The sequence below is a fragment of the Wickerhamiella sorbophila genome (assembly GCF_002251995.1).
Source record: "Wickerhamiella sorbophila strain DS02 chromosome Unknown contig3, whole genome shotgun sequence".
In the NCBI taxonomy this organism is placed as follows: domain Eukaryota; kingdom Fungi; phylum Ascomycota; class Dipodascomycetes; order Dipodascales; family Trichomonascaceae; genus Wickerhamiella; species Wickerhamiella sorbophila.
This window is the reverse complement of record NW_020194004.1, coordinates 2140474-2156909: the sequence shown is the minus strand read 5'-3', so window position 1 is coordinate 2156909 and position 16436 is coordinate 2140474. Positions and strand designations below refer to the sequence as shown.

At 50.8% G+C, this 16436-nt stretch overlaps 10 protein-coding genes across 10 annotated transcripts; 7 read left to right on the top strand and 3 right to left on the bottom strand.

Annotated features, from left to right (window-relative positions):
• Positions 1–71: 71 nt before the first annotated feature.
• B9G98_03130 (RNA polymerase I-specific transcription initiation factor RRN3) lies at positions 72–1901 on the bottom strand (the record flags this gene model as incomplete). Its single annotated transcript, XM_024809687.1, has 1 exon — positions 72–1901. One exon carries the CDS (start codon positions 1899–1901, stop codon positions 72–74), a length of 1830 nt encoding a protein of 609 aa, XP_024665455.1.
• A 549-nt stretch (positions 1902–2450) lies between these two features.
• B9G98_03129 (Nuclear elongation and deformation protein 1) lies at positions 2451–4325 on the top strand (the record flags this gene model as incomplete). Its single annotated transcript, XM_024809686.1, has 1 exon — positions 2451–4325. One exon carries the CDS (start codon positions 2451–2453, stop codon positions 4323–4325), a length of 1875 nt encoding a protein of 624 aa, XP_024665454.1.
• A 188-nt stretch (positions 4326–4513) lies between these two features.
• B9G98_03128 (Copper-transporting ATPase ccc2) lies at positions 4514–7045 on the top strand (the record flags this gene model as incomplete). Its single annotated transcript, XM_024809685.1, has 1 exon — positions 4514–7045. The coding sequence occupies one exon, from the start codon at positions 4514–4516 to the stop codon at positions 7043–7045; it is 2532 nt and encodes an 843-aa protein (XP_024665453.1).
• Positions 7046–7976: 931 nt separating this feature from the next.
• B9G98_03127 (hypothetical protein) lies at positions 7977–8843 on the top strand (the record flags this gene model as incomplete). The annotated part of the gene is made up of 1 exon (XM_024809684.1): positions 7977–8843. One exon carries the CDS (start codon positions 7977–7979, stop codon positions 8841–8843), a length of 867 nt encoding a protein of 288 aa, XP_024665452.1.
• A 630-nt stretch (positions 8844–9473) lies between these two features.
• Positions 9474–11792, top strand: B9G98_03126 (hypothetical protein; the record flags this gene model as incomplete). Its single annotated transcript, XM_024809683.1, has 1 exon — positions 9474–11792. One exon carries the CDS (start codon positions 9474–9476, stop codon positions 11790–11792), a length of 2319 nt encoding a protein of 772 aa, XP_024665451.1.
• Positions 11793–11813: 21 nt separating this feature from the next.
• On the bottom strand, positions 11814–12344 carry B9G98_03125 (NADH-ubiquinone oxidoreductase assembly factor N7BML; the record flags this gene model as incomplete). The annotated part of the gene is made up of 1 exon (XM_024809682.1): positions 11814–12344. One exon carries the CDS (start codon positions 12342–12344, stop codon positions 11814–11816), a length of 531 nt encoding a protein of 176 aa, XP_024665450.1.
• A 48-nt stretch (positions 12345–12392) lies between these two features.
• On the top strand, positions 12393–12824 carry B9G98_03124 (PX domain-containing protein YPT35; the record flags this gene model as incomplete). Its single annotated transcript, XM_024809681.1, has 1 exon — positions 12393–12824. The coding sequence occupies one exon, from the start codon at positions 12393–12395 to the stop codon at positions 12822–12824; it is 432 nt and encodes a 143-aa protein (XP_024665449.1).
• A 302-nt stretch (positions 12825–13126) lies between these two features.
• B9G98_03123 (Thioredoxin reductase) lies at positions 13127–14089 on the top strand (the record flags this gene model as incomplete). The annotated part of the gene is made up of 1 exon (XM_024809680.1): positions 13127–14089. One exon carries the CDS (start codon positions 13127–13129, stop codon positions 14087–14089), a length of 963 nt encoding a protein of 320 aa, XP_024665448.1.
• A 113-nt stretch (positions 14090–14202) lies between these two features.
• On the top strand, positions 14203–15054 carry B9G98_03122 (DNA-directed RNA polymerase III subunit RPC6; the record flags this gene model as incomplete). Its single annotated transcript, XM_024809679.1, has 1 exon — positions 14203–15054. One exon carries the CDS (start codon positions 14203–14205, stop codon positions 15052–15054), a length of 852 nt encoding a protein of 283 aa, XP_024665447.1.
• Positions 15055–15094: 40 nt separating this feature from the next.
• Positions 15095–16189, bottom strand: B9G98_03121 (Septin spn4; the record flags this gene model as incomplete). Its single annotated transcript, XM_024809678.1, has 1 exon — positions 15095–16189. The coding sequence occupies one exon, from the start codon at positions 16187–16189 to the stop codon at positions 15095–15097; it is 1095 nt and encodes a 364-aa protein (XP_024665446.1).
• Between the last annotated feature and the right edge of the window lie 247 nt (positions 16190–16436).

The following is a 16436-nucleotide window of genomic DNA, read 5'->3' as shown; positions in this document are numbered from 1 at the left end:
GGATGCATATTGTAAATATGCTCTTTCAGTTTGTATTTTCTTTCGGTTTTAGATTTCTACAATTAGACGAACTAGTTATCATCAACATCAAGCTCATCGTCATCTACATTCGAGTCAGATTCCGAGTCGTCTTCACTTTCCGAAGCTGAGGCTGAATCACTATCAGCTGCATCGTTAACATCGCCCCATTCGATATAAATATTTTGTACCAATTTCCTTGAGTTTGGAAGACTCATAGGATCGAAGGGGAAATAGCTCTCTAAAATTGCAAACTCTCGGTGGTTAGGCCATAATGTCTTGGACAGATTGGTGAGCGAGCCACTACGACTGGCCAGCAAGGACGAGCTGGACGCCGAAGATGGGGGGGACGTCGAACCGGCTGCTCTGAATCGACCAATTCGATTTTGTTCCATTATGCTGAAGCAATAGGCCACGTTCTCGTTCCTAGCAATGCGAGCAAACATGGCTACGACAGTTGACTTGCAGTACTTGAGCGGGTTGAATTTGGTCATGATGACCCGTTGGAACAATTTGTCCAAATCTGCTTCCCACTCACCGGCCGAATCAGGCTTTCGCAGCATACTATGGCGGAAACAAAAAGTGTAGAAGAGTGCCTGCACTGCCGCGTAAAACACCCGGAAGCGGGCCATGTTTGAGGCCTCATCGACCTCTGATTCACGCTCGGTGGCATATTTCTCAACCCAACCTGCCAAAAATGACACCACAAAGACAATCTGGGTACGGCTGAGACCGCGAGCTCGTGAAACAAACGACGAAATATACTGCATGGCCTTTTGTCGTCGATCGATAGGCACGGCCGGGCTCAACGCCATTTCCACCATTGACACAAGGAACGAGTCGAGTAGGTCAGGATGGGCATGAGACACCTTGAACATGATGTATTGCACAGATCGAGTGGTGTGGGTGGGCAGGACATACTCCTTGAATTTTTCAAGAAGAATAATAAATAATGGAGTGGCATTGCCATTCTCGACCTCCTGGGCAGAGAACTTGCCATCCAAATAAATTAACAACTCAGACAAAATAGCATCAAGCTTTGTCTGGAGCTGAAGGAGTGCTTCCGACTGAACCTGTTCCAGTTCGGCAGCAGTTACCTCTTCCCCGTCGGCAAAGTCGAGTTTCATACGTTTAGACGGGGGCTCAGACGAGTCATCTTCGCTATCTTCATCGTCGGATTCTTCATCCTCGGTCTCCTCGTCCTCGTCCTCGTCCTCATCGTCTTCGTCCTCGTCGTCGTTTTCGGTTTCGACATCAAGCTGCATAACTTTTTCAATCAGCAACCCCCAAACAGCTCGCTGCTGCTCGGGACAGTACTCAAGATGCTTGAGCAAATTCTTGACGTAGTTCAGCGAGGGACCCGTGCGTTCGTGCTTGTGCGGGAAATGCTTCACCAAAACAGAACTGAGCTTGGGAACAGCGGTAGGGATGATTTGCACAATGTGCCGAAGAACCGTGTGGTGGGGGACGGTCTGCTCAATAGGAAGAACAAATTCCTCAACAATCTTGTGTGCGACGTCGATCCACCAGCGGGGAATTGAGGAAATCAAAACGGCGAGGAACCGGACATAGGAATCAACGCACTCTGTACTGCGGTTGCTCCAGGGCAAGGCCAGCACGGACTGGATGATCGCGGTAGCATTGCCGCCGTCTATTCTGCCGGTCTCCCGACTTAAAGCTCGCAGTATTGCCGATAGTTTAGAGTCGTCGTTGATGACCTGCGGCGTTGCGAGCTGATTAGCTATTGTGGTAAAAGCAAGGGGATTACCTTGGTCTAACTGATCAAGCGCCTGGCTTACTAGGTGCTCGTACATTAATACACTTGATGGCACCGGTTGGCTTGTGGGGGTCTCGTAAATCTGTGTCGCCGCCGATGAAGCCATCAAGGGGGGATATTGGTTGATCTGACCAAGGACTAATAAATTTTCAGTTATCAGGGCCACTACCCCTACCCGTACCCTGGTCGCATCCCAAGGGCAAGGCAACGCATCAATTTATGTTTTTTGAGCAGTGGGGGTGGGGTAGGGTTATCGCAACCTGGTGTTGAATTTGAAAGGAACCGAGTAGACTATAGAGCGGTTAAATCATGTGGGGTGGTTGAGCAGTTTAGCAGAAAAGTTTATAGGTTTTTACGTCAGTGCAATGCCGGAGCGGGAGAACTGGCTTGTCGACCGTGCTCGAGATGGACTGAACAATATGCTTTGAGATTTTCGCAGCCACACCCGCTAGACTCCAATTTCCCAGCCTCCAGTTCCCTAGTCCTTAATCTGGAGCTTTGCACACTCGCTCTCTAATTGTCGCAGCCGACTCACATGACTCGCAATGTGACTACTTCCCGCAACGATTAGGTTAGCCAAACCAAACCTAGCCTTCGACCCATCATCACAATCGTCCGCAGTTTATAGTATTGCACAAGTCAATCGGGCCACAAAATGCAGTACGTGGGGCGCGCGATGAATTCCATGTCCAAGACATGGAACTCCATTAATCCATCTACATTGTCGGGCGCTATTGACGTGGTTGTTGTGAAGCAACCAGATGGCGACCTTCATTGCTCCGCATTCCATATTCGATTTGGAAAGCTCAGTCTGCTTCGTCCGTCGGAGAAAGGCGTTGACTTTTACGTCAACGACAGAAAAATCCCAATCCAAATGAAACTGGGCGAAGGCGGAGAGGCGTTTTTTGTTTTCGAAACCGCAGCCGACGTCCCGCCCTCCCTGTTGACATCGCCCGTTCTCTCACCGCAGGGCTCGCCGTCGAATGCCGACACTCCTGCGTCTGGGGATGAGGACGAGATGGAAGAGCTTCAACTTTCTCAGTCGAAGGGATCAGCCGATGGCGATAGCAACGGTGCACAGCTCCCAGACTCTCCGACAGCTGATTCTTCGGAGATTGACCAGGACGCTCTGAGGCAGGCGGCAATTGAAGGACATGCTCGTTCGTGGCTACAGGGCCATGATAAGAGTGATTTTGACGAGTTGGTCAACCAATTGTGTGACGTCAAGGTTCCCTCAACCACGAATGATCAGGGACATGTTATTATCGATATGACTGGCTATAAGCCCGGTGGCCAAAACACTAAAGCTCTTGAGGATGTTGTCCAGCAAATTCTGTCCCATGATCTGAGCCATGTCCCCACGGACGATACAGATTTACCCTCAGCTCCGTCCTCCCCCAAGCCTGAGGTTCCCGGTAGCCCAGTTCCTGCTGATGGCGAAGAAATTGTTCCCAGCTCACCTCCTGGAAGTCCTGGTAGCACTGCATCGCGGTCCCGTCACTTTGTTAAAACACTCCGTCTCACCAGTGACATGTTGAAGGAGCTTGATCTCAAGCCTGGTGCCAATGACGTCAAGTTTGTTGTTCGCTCGAATCAGGCAACCGTGACATCTTCGATATTTTACTGGGACAACAAGACACCTGTAGTTGTCTCGGATATTGATGGTACCATTACTCGGTCGGACGCTCTGGGACACGTGATGACCATGATCGGTCGCGACTGGACTCATGCTGGAGTTGCAAAGTTGTTTACAGACATTCACAACAACGGATACAACATTTTGTATCTGACATCTCGTGCTGTGGGTCAATCCGACGTTACTAAGGCTTATCTCAACGGTATCGAGCAGGACGGCTACCGTCTACCTAAAGGCCCCGTCATTCTGTCACCAGACCGTCTGATGGCTGCATTGCGAAGAGAAGTCATCATGCGCAAACCGGAGATTTTCAAAATGGCATGCCTCAAAGATATTTCCAAGCTCTACGACTTGGATGGTGAAAGCAGCCCCTTCTATGCAGGGTTCGGCAACCGTATTACAGACGCACTTTCTTATCGATCCGTGGGGATTCCCTCGACAAAGATCTTCACGATCAACACAAATTCAGAAGTTCATATGGAATTGCTTGAGCTTACTGGATTAAAGAGCACCTACATGCTCATCAACGACCTCACAGATCACTTCTTCCCTCCGGCAACTCAACTCGCCATGCAGCGATCTAAAACCACTGAATTTACGGATGCCAACTTCTGGCGGGCTCCATTGGCCGAATTGAGTGACGACTACGAAGATGAAACAGCTACTGGGGTCGCATCTAGCACCAACGGCGATATTGACTACGAAGAGACGTTCGGTTGCAGACCTACCTTTGGCGGTGTAGATGATGCTGATTCAGGTGACGACGACGACGACGACGACGACGACGACGCCAGCTACTTCAGCGACGATGCTTTTAGTGATCAGGACGACGACGACGAGCTATCTGCTGATGAGGAGGCCGACTACGTGCCTCCCTCGACTGCTCGTAAATAGTTATGCTAATTTTGTATAAAACACCCCTGTTACTCCATGCATCAAGCAGCGTCGTGAAAAACACGAGTGAGCTCTGCTTTGTCATCGGTCACAAATAGAAATTCCGGTGGGAAGAAAATACCGATCTTCCTTGGCAACACGAGCCAAATCCAGAGGGGAAAATGAAAACGGAGATACAAGTTACAGGCATGACCTGTAGTGCCTGCTCCTCCGCGGTTACGGGCGCCCTGGAGGCTGTACCCGGAGTGCGGGATGCGAATGTTTCCCTGATAACTGAGATTGCCGTTGTGAACCATGACAACGACGTGCCCGCAGGAGCTCTAACAGCTGCCATTGAGGGTGCAGGTTTCGATGCGAAGGTATGCGACAGCTCACAAAAAGCTACGCTCCGGGTTTTTGGCATGACCTGTGCTGCATGCTCGTCCTCAATTGAGTCGGCTCTTGCCGCAGTACCGGGGGTTATCTCTGCCTCGGTAAACCTCTCTACTGAGGAGGCTCTGGTCGAGTTCGATGCGAGCAAGACAGGAATGCGCAAAATTGCTGCAGCCATTGAGGGCGCCGGTTTCGATGCTTTACCGGTCAATTCAAAAGACGCCGCTGCTCAAATCGCCTCTCTGAATCGGGTCGAGCAGGTTTTGAGCTATCGACGAGACACAATTTGGACTTTTGCGTTGGGGTTCCCCATAATATTGTTGATGAAACTCCATCATTACCTGCCTAGCTTTTTATACGCCGAAATCATTCCCGGTTTGTATATGGACACTGTTATTTCGTTAGCTCTGGTCACCCCGATCCAATTCAAAATTGGCAAACGATTCTACATCAAGGCATTCAAAGCTATAAGAGCACGGAGCCCCAACATGGATGTTTTGGTCATAATATCCACCTCCTCTGCCTACTTTTATTCTTTGTTGGCACTTTTGTATTCTATCGTTACCCAGTTGCCTGGGCGACAGATGTATCTTTGGGAGACCTCCGCCATGATCTTCTTTTTTGTTTTGTTGGGAAAGTACCTGGAAAACAAAGCTCGCGGTCACACATCGTTTGCCCTCAGCCAGCTCATGGCGTTGGCTCCCGAAAACGCCTGTATTTTGATCGATGGCGAAGAAAAACAAATCCCCACAGATATGGTCGAGGTGGGCGATTATTTAGTGATTCGGCCAGGCGAAAAAATCCCCGCTGATGGCGTTGTAATTACTGGTCAATCACGGGTCAATGAGGCTATGATCACGGGTGAACCTGTGCCTGTTGTCAAGAAGCCTGGTCACCGAGTCATTGGTGGAACTGTCAACGATGCAGGAGCTTTGCATGTGCGAGTCGAACAATGTGGTGCCAATACCAAGCTTGCCCAGATCGTCTCTTTGGTCAAAGATGCCCAGGCATCAAAGGCCCCCATTCAAAGGTACACTGATTTCGTTGCCAGCTGGTTTGTGCCCATAGTCATTGCCCTGGCAATATGTACGTTTGCTGGATGGATGCTTGTTGCCCGGCTCGCGCCAAATCCCCCAAGTATACTCAAATCGGCTGATAGCTCGTTTTTTGTCTGCCTGAGACTGTGCATCTCAGTGATTGTTGTGGCCTGCCCTTGTGCTCTCGGGCTTGCCACGCCAACTGCCGTAATGGTGGCCACAGGAGTCGGGGCTCGGAATGGGATTCTCGTCAAGGGGGGTGCTGTTTTCGAGAAGCTGAGCTCGGTCGACCTGGTACTATTTGACAAAACGGGCACCCTGACCCAAGGTGACATGTCGGTTATCTCCAGCTCAATCAGTCCTGAGCATTGGCTTTTTGTTGGTGCTCTTGAAGAAAACTCTGAGCATCCAGTGGGCCGCGCCCTGGTTAAAGAAGCCTCGCTCCACGGAAAAATTCCTACAGCTACATGTTTCGAAGCAATAGTTGGTCGGGGCGTTGCGGCCAATGTAAAAGGGTCGAAAGTGTATGTTGGCTCGGCAGTTTTCATGGCAGATTTGGGCCTTGAGGTCGCTGATGATGGAGGCCATCCCTCGACAACCACAGTGTATGTTGCCGTCGACGGTCAGATCGTAGGTCATGCATCGCTTTCCGACAGGCTACGCGATGAGGCCGAAAGTGTTGTTGCTGATCTACATGCACGCGGCATTAGAGTTGGGGTGGTGAGTGGTGACGTGAAGGAGGTTGTCCAGTTGACTGCGGATATCGTGGGCATCGATCCCGACCTGACTTGGTCTGAACTCTCGCCTCTGCTCAAGCTCAAAGTTGTCCAGGATGCTAAAGATAATGGAGCCACTGTTGCTGTAGTTGGCGATGGAATCAACGATTCCCCTGCCCTAGCTGCAGCTGATGTGGGCATCTCGCTTGAAGGAGCTACCCAGGTAGCTGTTGAATCTGCAGACGTTGTTTTGATCCGGAAAAGCCCACTGATGGCTGTACCGGCTTGCATTGATCTGGGCCGTGCGGCACTCAGACGGATCAAACTAAACTTATTCCTGTCGGTGATTTACAACGCGTTTATGATTCCGTTTTCTATGGGGCTCTTCCTATGGTGGGGGGTTATGTTGAACCCCATGGCTGCGAGCGCGGCAATGGCTATGAGCTCAGTCTCGGTAGTGTTGTCTTCGCTCTTGCTCAACAGATGGCGCCCTGAGATCGATGAGAAGAGGACCTCACGTGGACTGACTGCTTGGTTACGGAAACTGTGGGGTAGGGCACCCGGTCACGAATACATTGCGCTTGAAACTGCCTAAGGGGTTGCATGCCATACCTCAGCTGCCTAGCATTATTTAGATGAACTTGACGATTTATGAATGCATATGTAGTGAAATGACACTTCCTATACCTAAGCAGTGGCGGTCAGTGACGTAGATTGGGGCGGGTGAACGGTGGTCACGCGGACACATTGGGCGTATCGGTTTGTAATTTTTCGTTTTGGCCTCCCCCGACAGTTCCGGGGAGGTGGCATGGATACGGTGAGATAGCGCCATCATGGGCCGTGGTACATTTTACTTTTTCATTTTAAACAACCGTTAAAACAACATTACCGAGATCAATAAGCAGCCTGCATCGGACATCAAATACCCCGGATTATTCTACTTGCTAAGGCGAGGGACAGTAGTGCATTAGCAGTAGCGCCAAATCGAGCAGTCGGGCTGCATGCATCATGTTAGCCGTGCCAAAGAAGCCAGTATTGCCCAAAAAGGCTTTCCAATTTGAGCGCCAGCTTCGAGCCATGGTAGCCGCTAACTGACCCTGAATTGAGTTCCGTCCCGACACGCTCAACGTTCCGGCCTAAAGTTGAGCCCCCCAATAAGCGTAGGTCTCAGGTTCTCTGCATCGCTTGTCCCAATATGTGGGGGGAAGCCTACCCTACAGGAAAATACGACGAGTCATTGAGAGATATAAAAAAAGTCGGAAATTTGGGTATTTATCGGGTATCTCGGTCAAATTGGCCTCTCTGTCTTTGTTAGAAGGCGTGCTTCCAGCGGCCACCTCATGTTGCTTTCCTCGGCTGCCATTTCCAACTACGCGACTTCATCACATGCATTTCTCCTGCCCCCAATGATCATGCGCGCTGAGGTAAGAAACTTCCGAGTATTAGTTGTTGGGGCTATGGCCACATTTTAAACAGCCTTTGTCAAAATTAATTCCCTCTGATCCAACCAGAAAAAAAATTGCTAAATGGAGTCGTCGTCGATAGCAGAATTCCCTGCATTTGTGCCGTACCACTGTCAGGAAATTGTCCAAGAACCTGAAACTGCCTCCATGGAAACTGGTTTTTCAGACCCTGAAATGTCGGAGAGCGCTGCCTTGCTTGCAACATTGAGCCTGTTGGCGTGTCGGCTGGAGCCCGAGATGGCACCGGTTTCTAAAATCCTCTGCTCACAATTAAAATGGTCCGATCAGCGGGCAGCCCTAATTGGAGCGGACATTCTGGCTGCAAGCGGACTGTTCGCGCCATCGTCAACCTCTCAACCGCTCTTTCCGGTTCTTGAAAATAGCACGGCGTCGGTCGCGATCAATCGAGCCATCTTTGACGACCGTGAAGTTCAGGCTGCTCTGTGGAAGGCCGCCGACCCAGATTTCGCTTTGCTCCATGCATGCACGGCCACTCAGCCCACGGCCGCGGCAGGCACCCCCGACCCTTCCGATTCTCTGTGGGGACCGCAGATGGTGTCTGCGGTTCTGGCAAGACTCGGGATTTACTACACTTTACATGACACTTACTTGACCCTCAACACGCAAAAAATCATGGCCAATCTTGTATGGGGCTATCGATGGGTCCCCGAGGCCGCTGAGCATATTTATCAGATTCTCTTTTCCCGAGAGACGTTTTCAACAATTTCCGAGACTCTGGAAAAGGAAGGTTCGTTCGAATCAGACTACGAAGAGGAAGAAAAGGACGACTTCCTCATCGACTTTTACAGTTTCGACCACATCGACCCCCAGAGCATCGACGCAGACATGAAACAAAGTCTCAAGCTTTTGGCTGTATCCGTCACAATATTCTTAGGTGCCGGTTTAGTTCTGGGTCACACGTTGACCTAAGTCACCTTCTTGTACCATTATTCGCATCGGCTGTTCTTCCGCATGTTTGAGACTAATTTTTCCGGCACGTGCGCCCACTGATGCCTGCCGCTCAACATTTACTAATTTATTATTTTATCGGCTAAAGCCGCGTTATACCCCCTTTTTGTTAAATTCTATATCATTTATTACTTTCTTATCATGTTTTACTAGTTTCTTTTAATGTACGTCTCTATCGATCTGCTGTATATATATCTGCTGTACGCAGGGCCTTATGGTGTTTCGACTGCAGTGCCTACGTCCACGGCCAAACCTAGGCTTGGCACGAGAATTCAATTTGAGTCGACCATTTGATTCAAAAACTCAAGCCTATTGAGTAGTTAGAACTACTGATGGATGTGATGGGTTTGGCACACTGTGGAGCCCAGACTATGACTGTTATCTAGGTCGTATATGATACCTAACCAACGCACTGCCCGCCGAGTAAATTTCACAATTAAGCGCCAGAAAAACCTAAAAAAACCCACAAGGAGGCTAAAATTGACAAAAACCACAATTACTCATTTTGGATACTGGGTTATTACCGAAACGTAGTTTTCAAAGTTCACGCCTTTCTGCTCGCGTCCCATTTGTTTACAAATCGCCAGGCTGATGGAAATTCCGGTCGTGCACGTTGCTGGCATTTCGGCTGGATCAAGAGAGTCCATTGCAGCTGACGGACAAGCTCTGGTATTCACAGCAGGTGCTGGTGCAGTCAGAGTAGATATAACTGCACACGGCTCACTCAAGAACCCCGTTTTCTTTCATCTTCCCCGCAAGCGTTTATATGGTCAAAAATTTTCCTGGGAACGGCCGAGTGGTCCTGTTGTAATTGGTGAGACAGCGAATGAAGACGCAAAGATTAAGGCTAAAGACAAAGTAAACACCGCTAGCTGCGTTGTGGCCAGTGCTACCGCCGTAGCAGTTGGAGAGACAGGGTACCTTCCCAGAGTCATTGTGTATTCCAAGTCTGCTCTGCCGCTGGCAGTAATCCAAGAACATCAATTTGGAGTTCAACATTTACGGTTCTCGCCCTCCGGCCGTTACCTTGCTTCTTTAGGTACTCCGAATGATGGTTATTTATATATTTGGGAAATCGGTATGGATACGGTTTCCAATCAATCTGCTTCAGGTGTCGCTCTGCATTCATCCAACCGTTGTATCTCACAGGTCAACGATATTCAATGGATCTCAGAGACCCAGCTCGTAACGGTTGGCGTCAGACACATTAGGGTGTGGACAGTCGAGACAGGGGCCGCTAATAACGGTGTACTAGCGGGCCGTAACGTTGTACTGGGATCCCAAGCCGACTGCACATTCCAGTGTGCTGTTAAAACCAATGGCGAGCAGACAGGGCTGACAGGGGCGCCAGGATCGCCGGGTGGAGTTAGTCCCTTTTTAGTAGCCACCAAAACAGCCATCTCCAAGGTTGGTCCAGGGCTTTCGCAGGCTTTGCAGCTTGATATGAACATAACTTCAATGATTATGAGGGATTCAGAGCTGGTCGTTGCCGGGGACGGGGTCAGAAAGTTCGACCCAAATACCTTCTGCGAGTTGCCTTGTGACATTTCAGTCACTGGAGTGAAAAGTATCGCAAGTGGGGAAGAGATGGTTTTTCTTACTGACAAGGGGATAGCACAAACAGATGGATCGTACCTCAAGGAAGATCTTAATGAGCAACTAATTGGTATACGCAGCTTTGGTGATCGGTTTTATTCCTGGGGTGGAAACAGCCTGGTTGTGTGGGCAGATGAGGAACGAATCCAACAAGTATTTGATTTTGAAATCAGCTCTGCTTCGCTGGGAAGTCATCGAGTTGTTGGTGGACTTGAGGGCCAACTTTCTATCGATGGTGAGACTATGAATGCCCATGCTGGTCCAGTTAGTGATATCGACTCGATCGACGATATGGTAGTATCTGCTGGGAGAGATCGCCATCTCCAGATCTGGAGAAGAATAAATGGGAAATGGGATCTACAGACAATTCCCCTACTTGGCCCTCTTAGCAAAGCTCGGATTATCAACCGCGAATCTATTGTTACTGTCGTGGGAAACAAGACAGTGCAAATTCACACTCTAGTGGAAAACGATTTTGTAACAGAAAAGACGCTACCGATCAAGGTTCTTGTTCTCGATCTGGATGTGAACGACAATACCCTTTACCTTAGTACCAGCGAGCGCCAACTTTTGAGCTTTGATTCTTCAGGGACCCAGTTGGGCAGCTACAAAACGCTTGATATCCAAAATGAACCAATAGGACTTTCGCATATACGTGCTGTTACTGTCGAAGGATCCCAGTATGTGGTTGCAGCAGCGACAGACAAGAGTGTTTGTATTTATAGCCACCCCCAGGGCCAACTACTGGCGGCCGAATGGGCCCATGCTACGCCCATCAAAGGAATTGCAGTTTGCGGGACCAGGATTATAAGTTACGGGGATCTTATTGTCGAAAGACAGCTTATCAAGGAACCAGAGCGGCCGGCTAGCCCAATGAGATCATTATCACCCGTCCGTTCTATACGGCCGTCAAGTCCGACACGACGAGCGGCGTCTCCTATTCGGACACCAGTACCAAAATCTCCGACACCGGCTCGACAATCTCAAGGAAGTAGGTCCACAAGCCCGATACGAGCACCGAGTCCGAGGAGATTAGCTGCTCAGCCAGCTGCTGCACCTACGTTGAGACTCAGTAGTTCTCGGCTGGCGACTCCGCCTGCGGTGATATCCACGACACCAGTATCTGCCACCGAAAGTTTGGAGAAGGCATTGAACGGATACATTTTGAGCGACGAGTCTGCTCCACATTTACAGCCCTTATTGGCGAGGGCCATTGTCAAGAGCGGGTCCAGGGAGAAGGCGTTTGAGTCACTGGCTGAGAGCGTTAGCGGCGAGATTGCGAAATACCTAAAGACGAAACTCGACACTAAATAATTATGTACATTGCTATGTTTTCTATGCTTTGCTGCCACGATTTCGCTCGGCATCCCGCTGCTTGATGATCTGCTGCGCATTAAACACTCGCTGCTCGTCTTTCTTTTCGGGATAGACGAATCCTTCAAGTTCAGGTTCTTCGACGGGAGCGGGAGTAGCACCGCCTGTCCACGCACTGGCAAGACGCGGATCTTTGTCGTTTGTAGACTGCACCGGAATCTGGTTCCAGCGTTGATCTGCCTGCTGTGCCAGTAGTTTGAGCTGCTGCTGACGACGCTGGTCAGCAATGAGCTCCTCAAGCGTCGGCGGATGTGGTCTGGCGTGCCTCAGCCATTGCATCCACTGCGGCACTGCTCTAAAATCTGCCATGTGCTTCTTGTTTCCCCACTCGACTCTGCGACGCAACCTGTACGGATTATTGTAGTCCGTCGACTCCCAGTACGAGTTACCATCCAAGTCGTAACCAACAAACCAGCTTTTCCGCCAGGGAACATTTCTGAGGGCCTTCCAGCGGTGCCAGAGTTGTCGAGTCCAGGGAATATCCAACCCCATGCTGACTAGCAGAACGTCCGTCGAGGCATAAGCATGTCAAGAAAACGGATGGCGGCAGAGACACTTCGCGAAGTCCAGCCGGATCCGATAGTTCTTGAAGACCACACGACACAAGTCAACCCACTGTGGACGCGTTCAGTGGAGGTCATTGGGTACGACATAGTAGGCTCCGAGCGAGGCAATCCCCAGCCTGGGTCGTACGTGGTATGGAAGGTGACAATACGCACGACGCAGGGGGCGGTTCTGCGGTTTCAACGGCGGTACTCTGAATTCGACGCATTACGCAACACACTTATCAAAGAATTCAGCGGCAGAGGCCTGTCAATACCCGAGCTGCCGGCCAAGGCACTGGTGGCTAGGTTTGACGGGCGGTTCCTCGAGGAGCGGAGGAAAGGCCTGGAGTACTTTCTGCAGCAGCTGCTCCTTAATCCAGAATACGCAGACTCGTACGCACTGCGTGCATTTGCAAAGACCCACTAATTTATTTTGCTATTTACTAATTACTCTTCTAGCTTTCATTACTCCGGCCTAAAACACTACCGGTTATGGCCCCATATGCATGAATTATAAGCATTGGAGCATGACTACGTAAATATGCGTAAGCCGAGGCCACTGATATAGGGTTTGGAAGTCTAGACCTTAGTTGGGAGATGGATACTTATAGCCGCTGCCAAGGCATGGGTATGGCATCTCATCCCACGCTGTTGTCGAACGCGCGAAACCGACTTCTGCTTCTATCTTCTTGTCTAAGTACAGCCACACCCACGAAACCACAAAACAGAATGGCACACAGCAAAGTTGTAATTATTGGATCTGGTCCCGCTGGCCACACCGCCGCTATCTACCTGGCGCGAGCTGAAATGCAGCCGGTCATGTTCGAGGGTATGCTTGCAAACGGGATTGCCGCCGGTGGCCAGCTTACGACCACCACGGAGATCGAGAACTTCCCCGGGTTCCCTGAGGGACTCACCGGCTCCACTTTGATGGACCGCATGCGCGAGCAGAGCGTCAAGTTTGGCACGACCATCCACACCGAGACCGTGGCCAAACTGGACCTCTCGAGCCGCCCCTTCAAGCTCTGGACCGAGTTCAACGAAGACGGCGAGCCCACCATGACCGCCGACGCGGTTATCATTGCCACTGGCGCTTCTGCCAAGCGTCTCCACCTGCCTGGCGAGGAGGAGTACTGGCAGTCGGGAATTTCCGCCTGCGCTGTCTGCGACGGTGCAATCCCCATGTTCCGCAACAAACCTCTTGCTGTTATCGGCGGTGGTGACTCCGCCGCCGAGGAGGCGCTTTTTCTCACAAAATACGGCTGCAAGGTCTATGTCATTGTCCGCCGCGACCAACTCCGCGCTTCAAACATCATGCAGAAGCGTCTGCTCAACAACGACAAGATTGAGATGGTCTGGAATACCGTCACCAAAGAGGCTAAGGGCCAGAACGGTCTGCTGTCTTCGCTGACCGTCGAAAACGTCAAAACTGGCGAGGTCAAGGAGCTCGAGGTCTCGGGCCTGTTCTATGCAATTGGCCACACCCCGGCCACCCAAATCGTCAAGGGCCAAGTCGACATGGACGAGGCCGGTTACATCAAAACCGTTCCGGGCACTTCGCGCACCTCCGTCGAGGGCGTGTTCGCTGCTGGCGACGTTCAGGACAACGTCTACCGCCAGGCCATCACCTCTGCCGGCACTGGCTGCATGGCCGGTCTAGACGCCGAGCGTTATGTCTCTGAACTCGAGTAATGCATTAATGAAATAGACCGACTGCTAAAACATATTCTTCTCCTGTTAATCCGCCAACCCGTGCCGCCAACCCTGAAATTTCAAGTTGGGAGTTTAGGTTTTTTTTTTTCCCAATGACGTCTCGCCAGGCGATCGAGCTCCACGAAGCCATGCTGCTCCAGCAGTCGCACTTGTTCACACAAGCAGAGCTCGAGTCGCTGCTGGAAGAACAGGACAAGGACAAGCTGATTGATTTCATGCAGGAACTTATCAACAACCAGCTGGTCAAGCTGGCCCAGGCAGAAAACGTGCTGTACTACCAGGCTCTTTCGCACGAGGAGGCGGTGAAAATCAAAAATATGACTCCTGACGAGGCCATGGTCTACTCGTATATCGAAGCAGCAGGCCGGGAGGGCATTTGGACGAAAACGATCAGAGCCAAGTCAAACCTCCATCAGCACGTCGTCACCAGATGCCTGAAAAGCCTGGAGGGACAAAACTATATCAAGGCTGTGAAAAGTGTAAAGCATCCAACCCGCAAAATATACATGTTGTATGCCCTTCAGCCGTCAATTGAACTCACGGGCGGGCCCTGGTTCACGGAAGGAGAACTCGATAGCGACTTTATCAACACCATGCTCACTCTTGTCTGGAGCTTTATTGCGGACTCCACATACCCCCAGGCCTTCCAGGCTCCGTTCGCTCAAATGTGTTATCCGCCAGACTACAAGGACTTTCCTATTCTTGAAGACGTCCACAGCTGGATCATTAGCAACAAGGTATCCACGGTTGATCTTGGTCTTGCCGACGTGCGTGCCTTGTGCGACGTGCTTGTGTATGACGACAAAATTGAGCTCACTCCTGACGGGCGCTACAAAGCTACCTGGTCGTCTATCAAGGCAAAACACGGTGTAACCTCTCGCGGGCTCGAGGGAGTGCTGGACGTCCCTGAAATGCCACCGCTGTCCGATACACCATCTCTGTAGGAGTATTTATATGAACATTTAATAATAGTGTTATAAAAAACTACGCACGGCCGGCCAGCTGGTCGACTTCAATCTGCAGCTTCCGAATAGCCGCATGGGTGTCCTCTAGATCCTTGTTCAAGCGGTCCCGCTCAGCAATAAGATTGTGCTCCCATTTGTTGAACCGGGAGACCTCAACGTTGACCTGTTCGGTAAAGGCGCGGCGAAGAGCCTGCTCCTCTTCCTTATACTGCGGGTTGACCTGGCTGCGGTTGCGAGTCTCGCCGGGCTGGCGGGTGGTGATAGCCTGCGAACGGTAGGCACCGTAGTGAAGCTCGTCGGTCGAATGCACAAGATCAAGCATGTGGGTGCGAACCAGCAAATTACGCAACTTTTTGAAATCACAGTGATCCTCGTTTTCAACCTCTGCAACTCCCCAAGAGTACTGGCGACCGCGAACCTCCTGGCCGTGCTCATTCTGCAACATCTTTTCCGATCCAATAACCGAGTATGGCAACTGCTCCGGCAGGGGTTGGCCGTTCGAGAGATCAAGAGGCTGGTAAACAGTAATGTTTTGGGAGTCGAGAACGGATCTAATGTGCTCCTTGAACAGTTGCATCTCGTCAGCGTCCAAAGTATCTGCCTTGGCAATAACCGGAATTACATTGACCCGGGTAGCCAGCGCCCGAAGAGCCTCGATATCCAGAGGCTTGAGGGAGTGTCCGGTGGGGCGAATAAAGTAGAGGCAGGCATGGACGCGCATATCGTACTTTGCCTTGCGGTCCGGCTGGTTTTCTTGCTGCATATAGGCCTCGTGTTGATCGTCAATAAAATCTACAATCGGCTCCCACGCGTTGGTGTTGTTGACGTTGTCGCCGAAACCAGGCGTGTCGATGATATTCAACCGCAACTTGAATCCTTTTTCTTCGAGCTCAGCACGGGTAATCGAAATCTCCACCGTTTTGCGGACAGGCTGCTCGTGCCGCAACTGGTCGTCGCTGTGGGTCTTGACAGACGTGGCAAAAAGCGTGTTGATGAACGTGGTTTTGCCCAGTCCACTCTCTCCTACAACCATTATCGTGAACGTAGCACCTTTTTTCGCCAACAGCCGGTATTGCTGATTCGGCAGATTCACCAATCCTAAGTTCGTCACCATGGTCGTGCTGTGTCAGGGATGGGAACGCGACAACGAATCTTATTACGCAAGGGGTATTGGGTCCTTTACACCCATACCCACAACAGCTCGCTCCGGCAAGCGTGCCTGTCGAACCTCCAAAAACACGCTTTTTCTAAACCCGTCAAAAACCACCCCTGCTCCAAAAACTGCCGCCTTCCAGCATGGCTGCCCTCGTCTTTCGAACCCGAGCAAATCATATTCGTCTCAGTGTGGCGCTAACGTAACC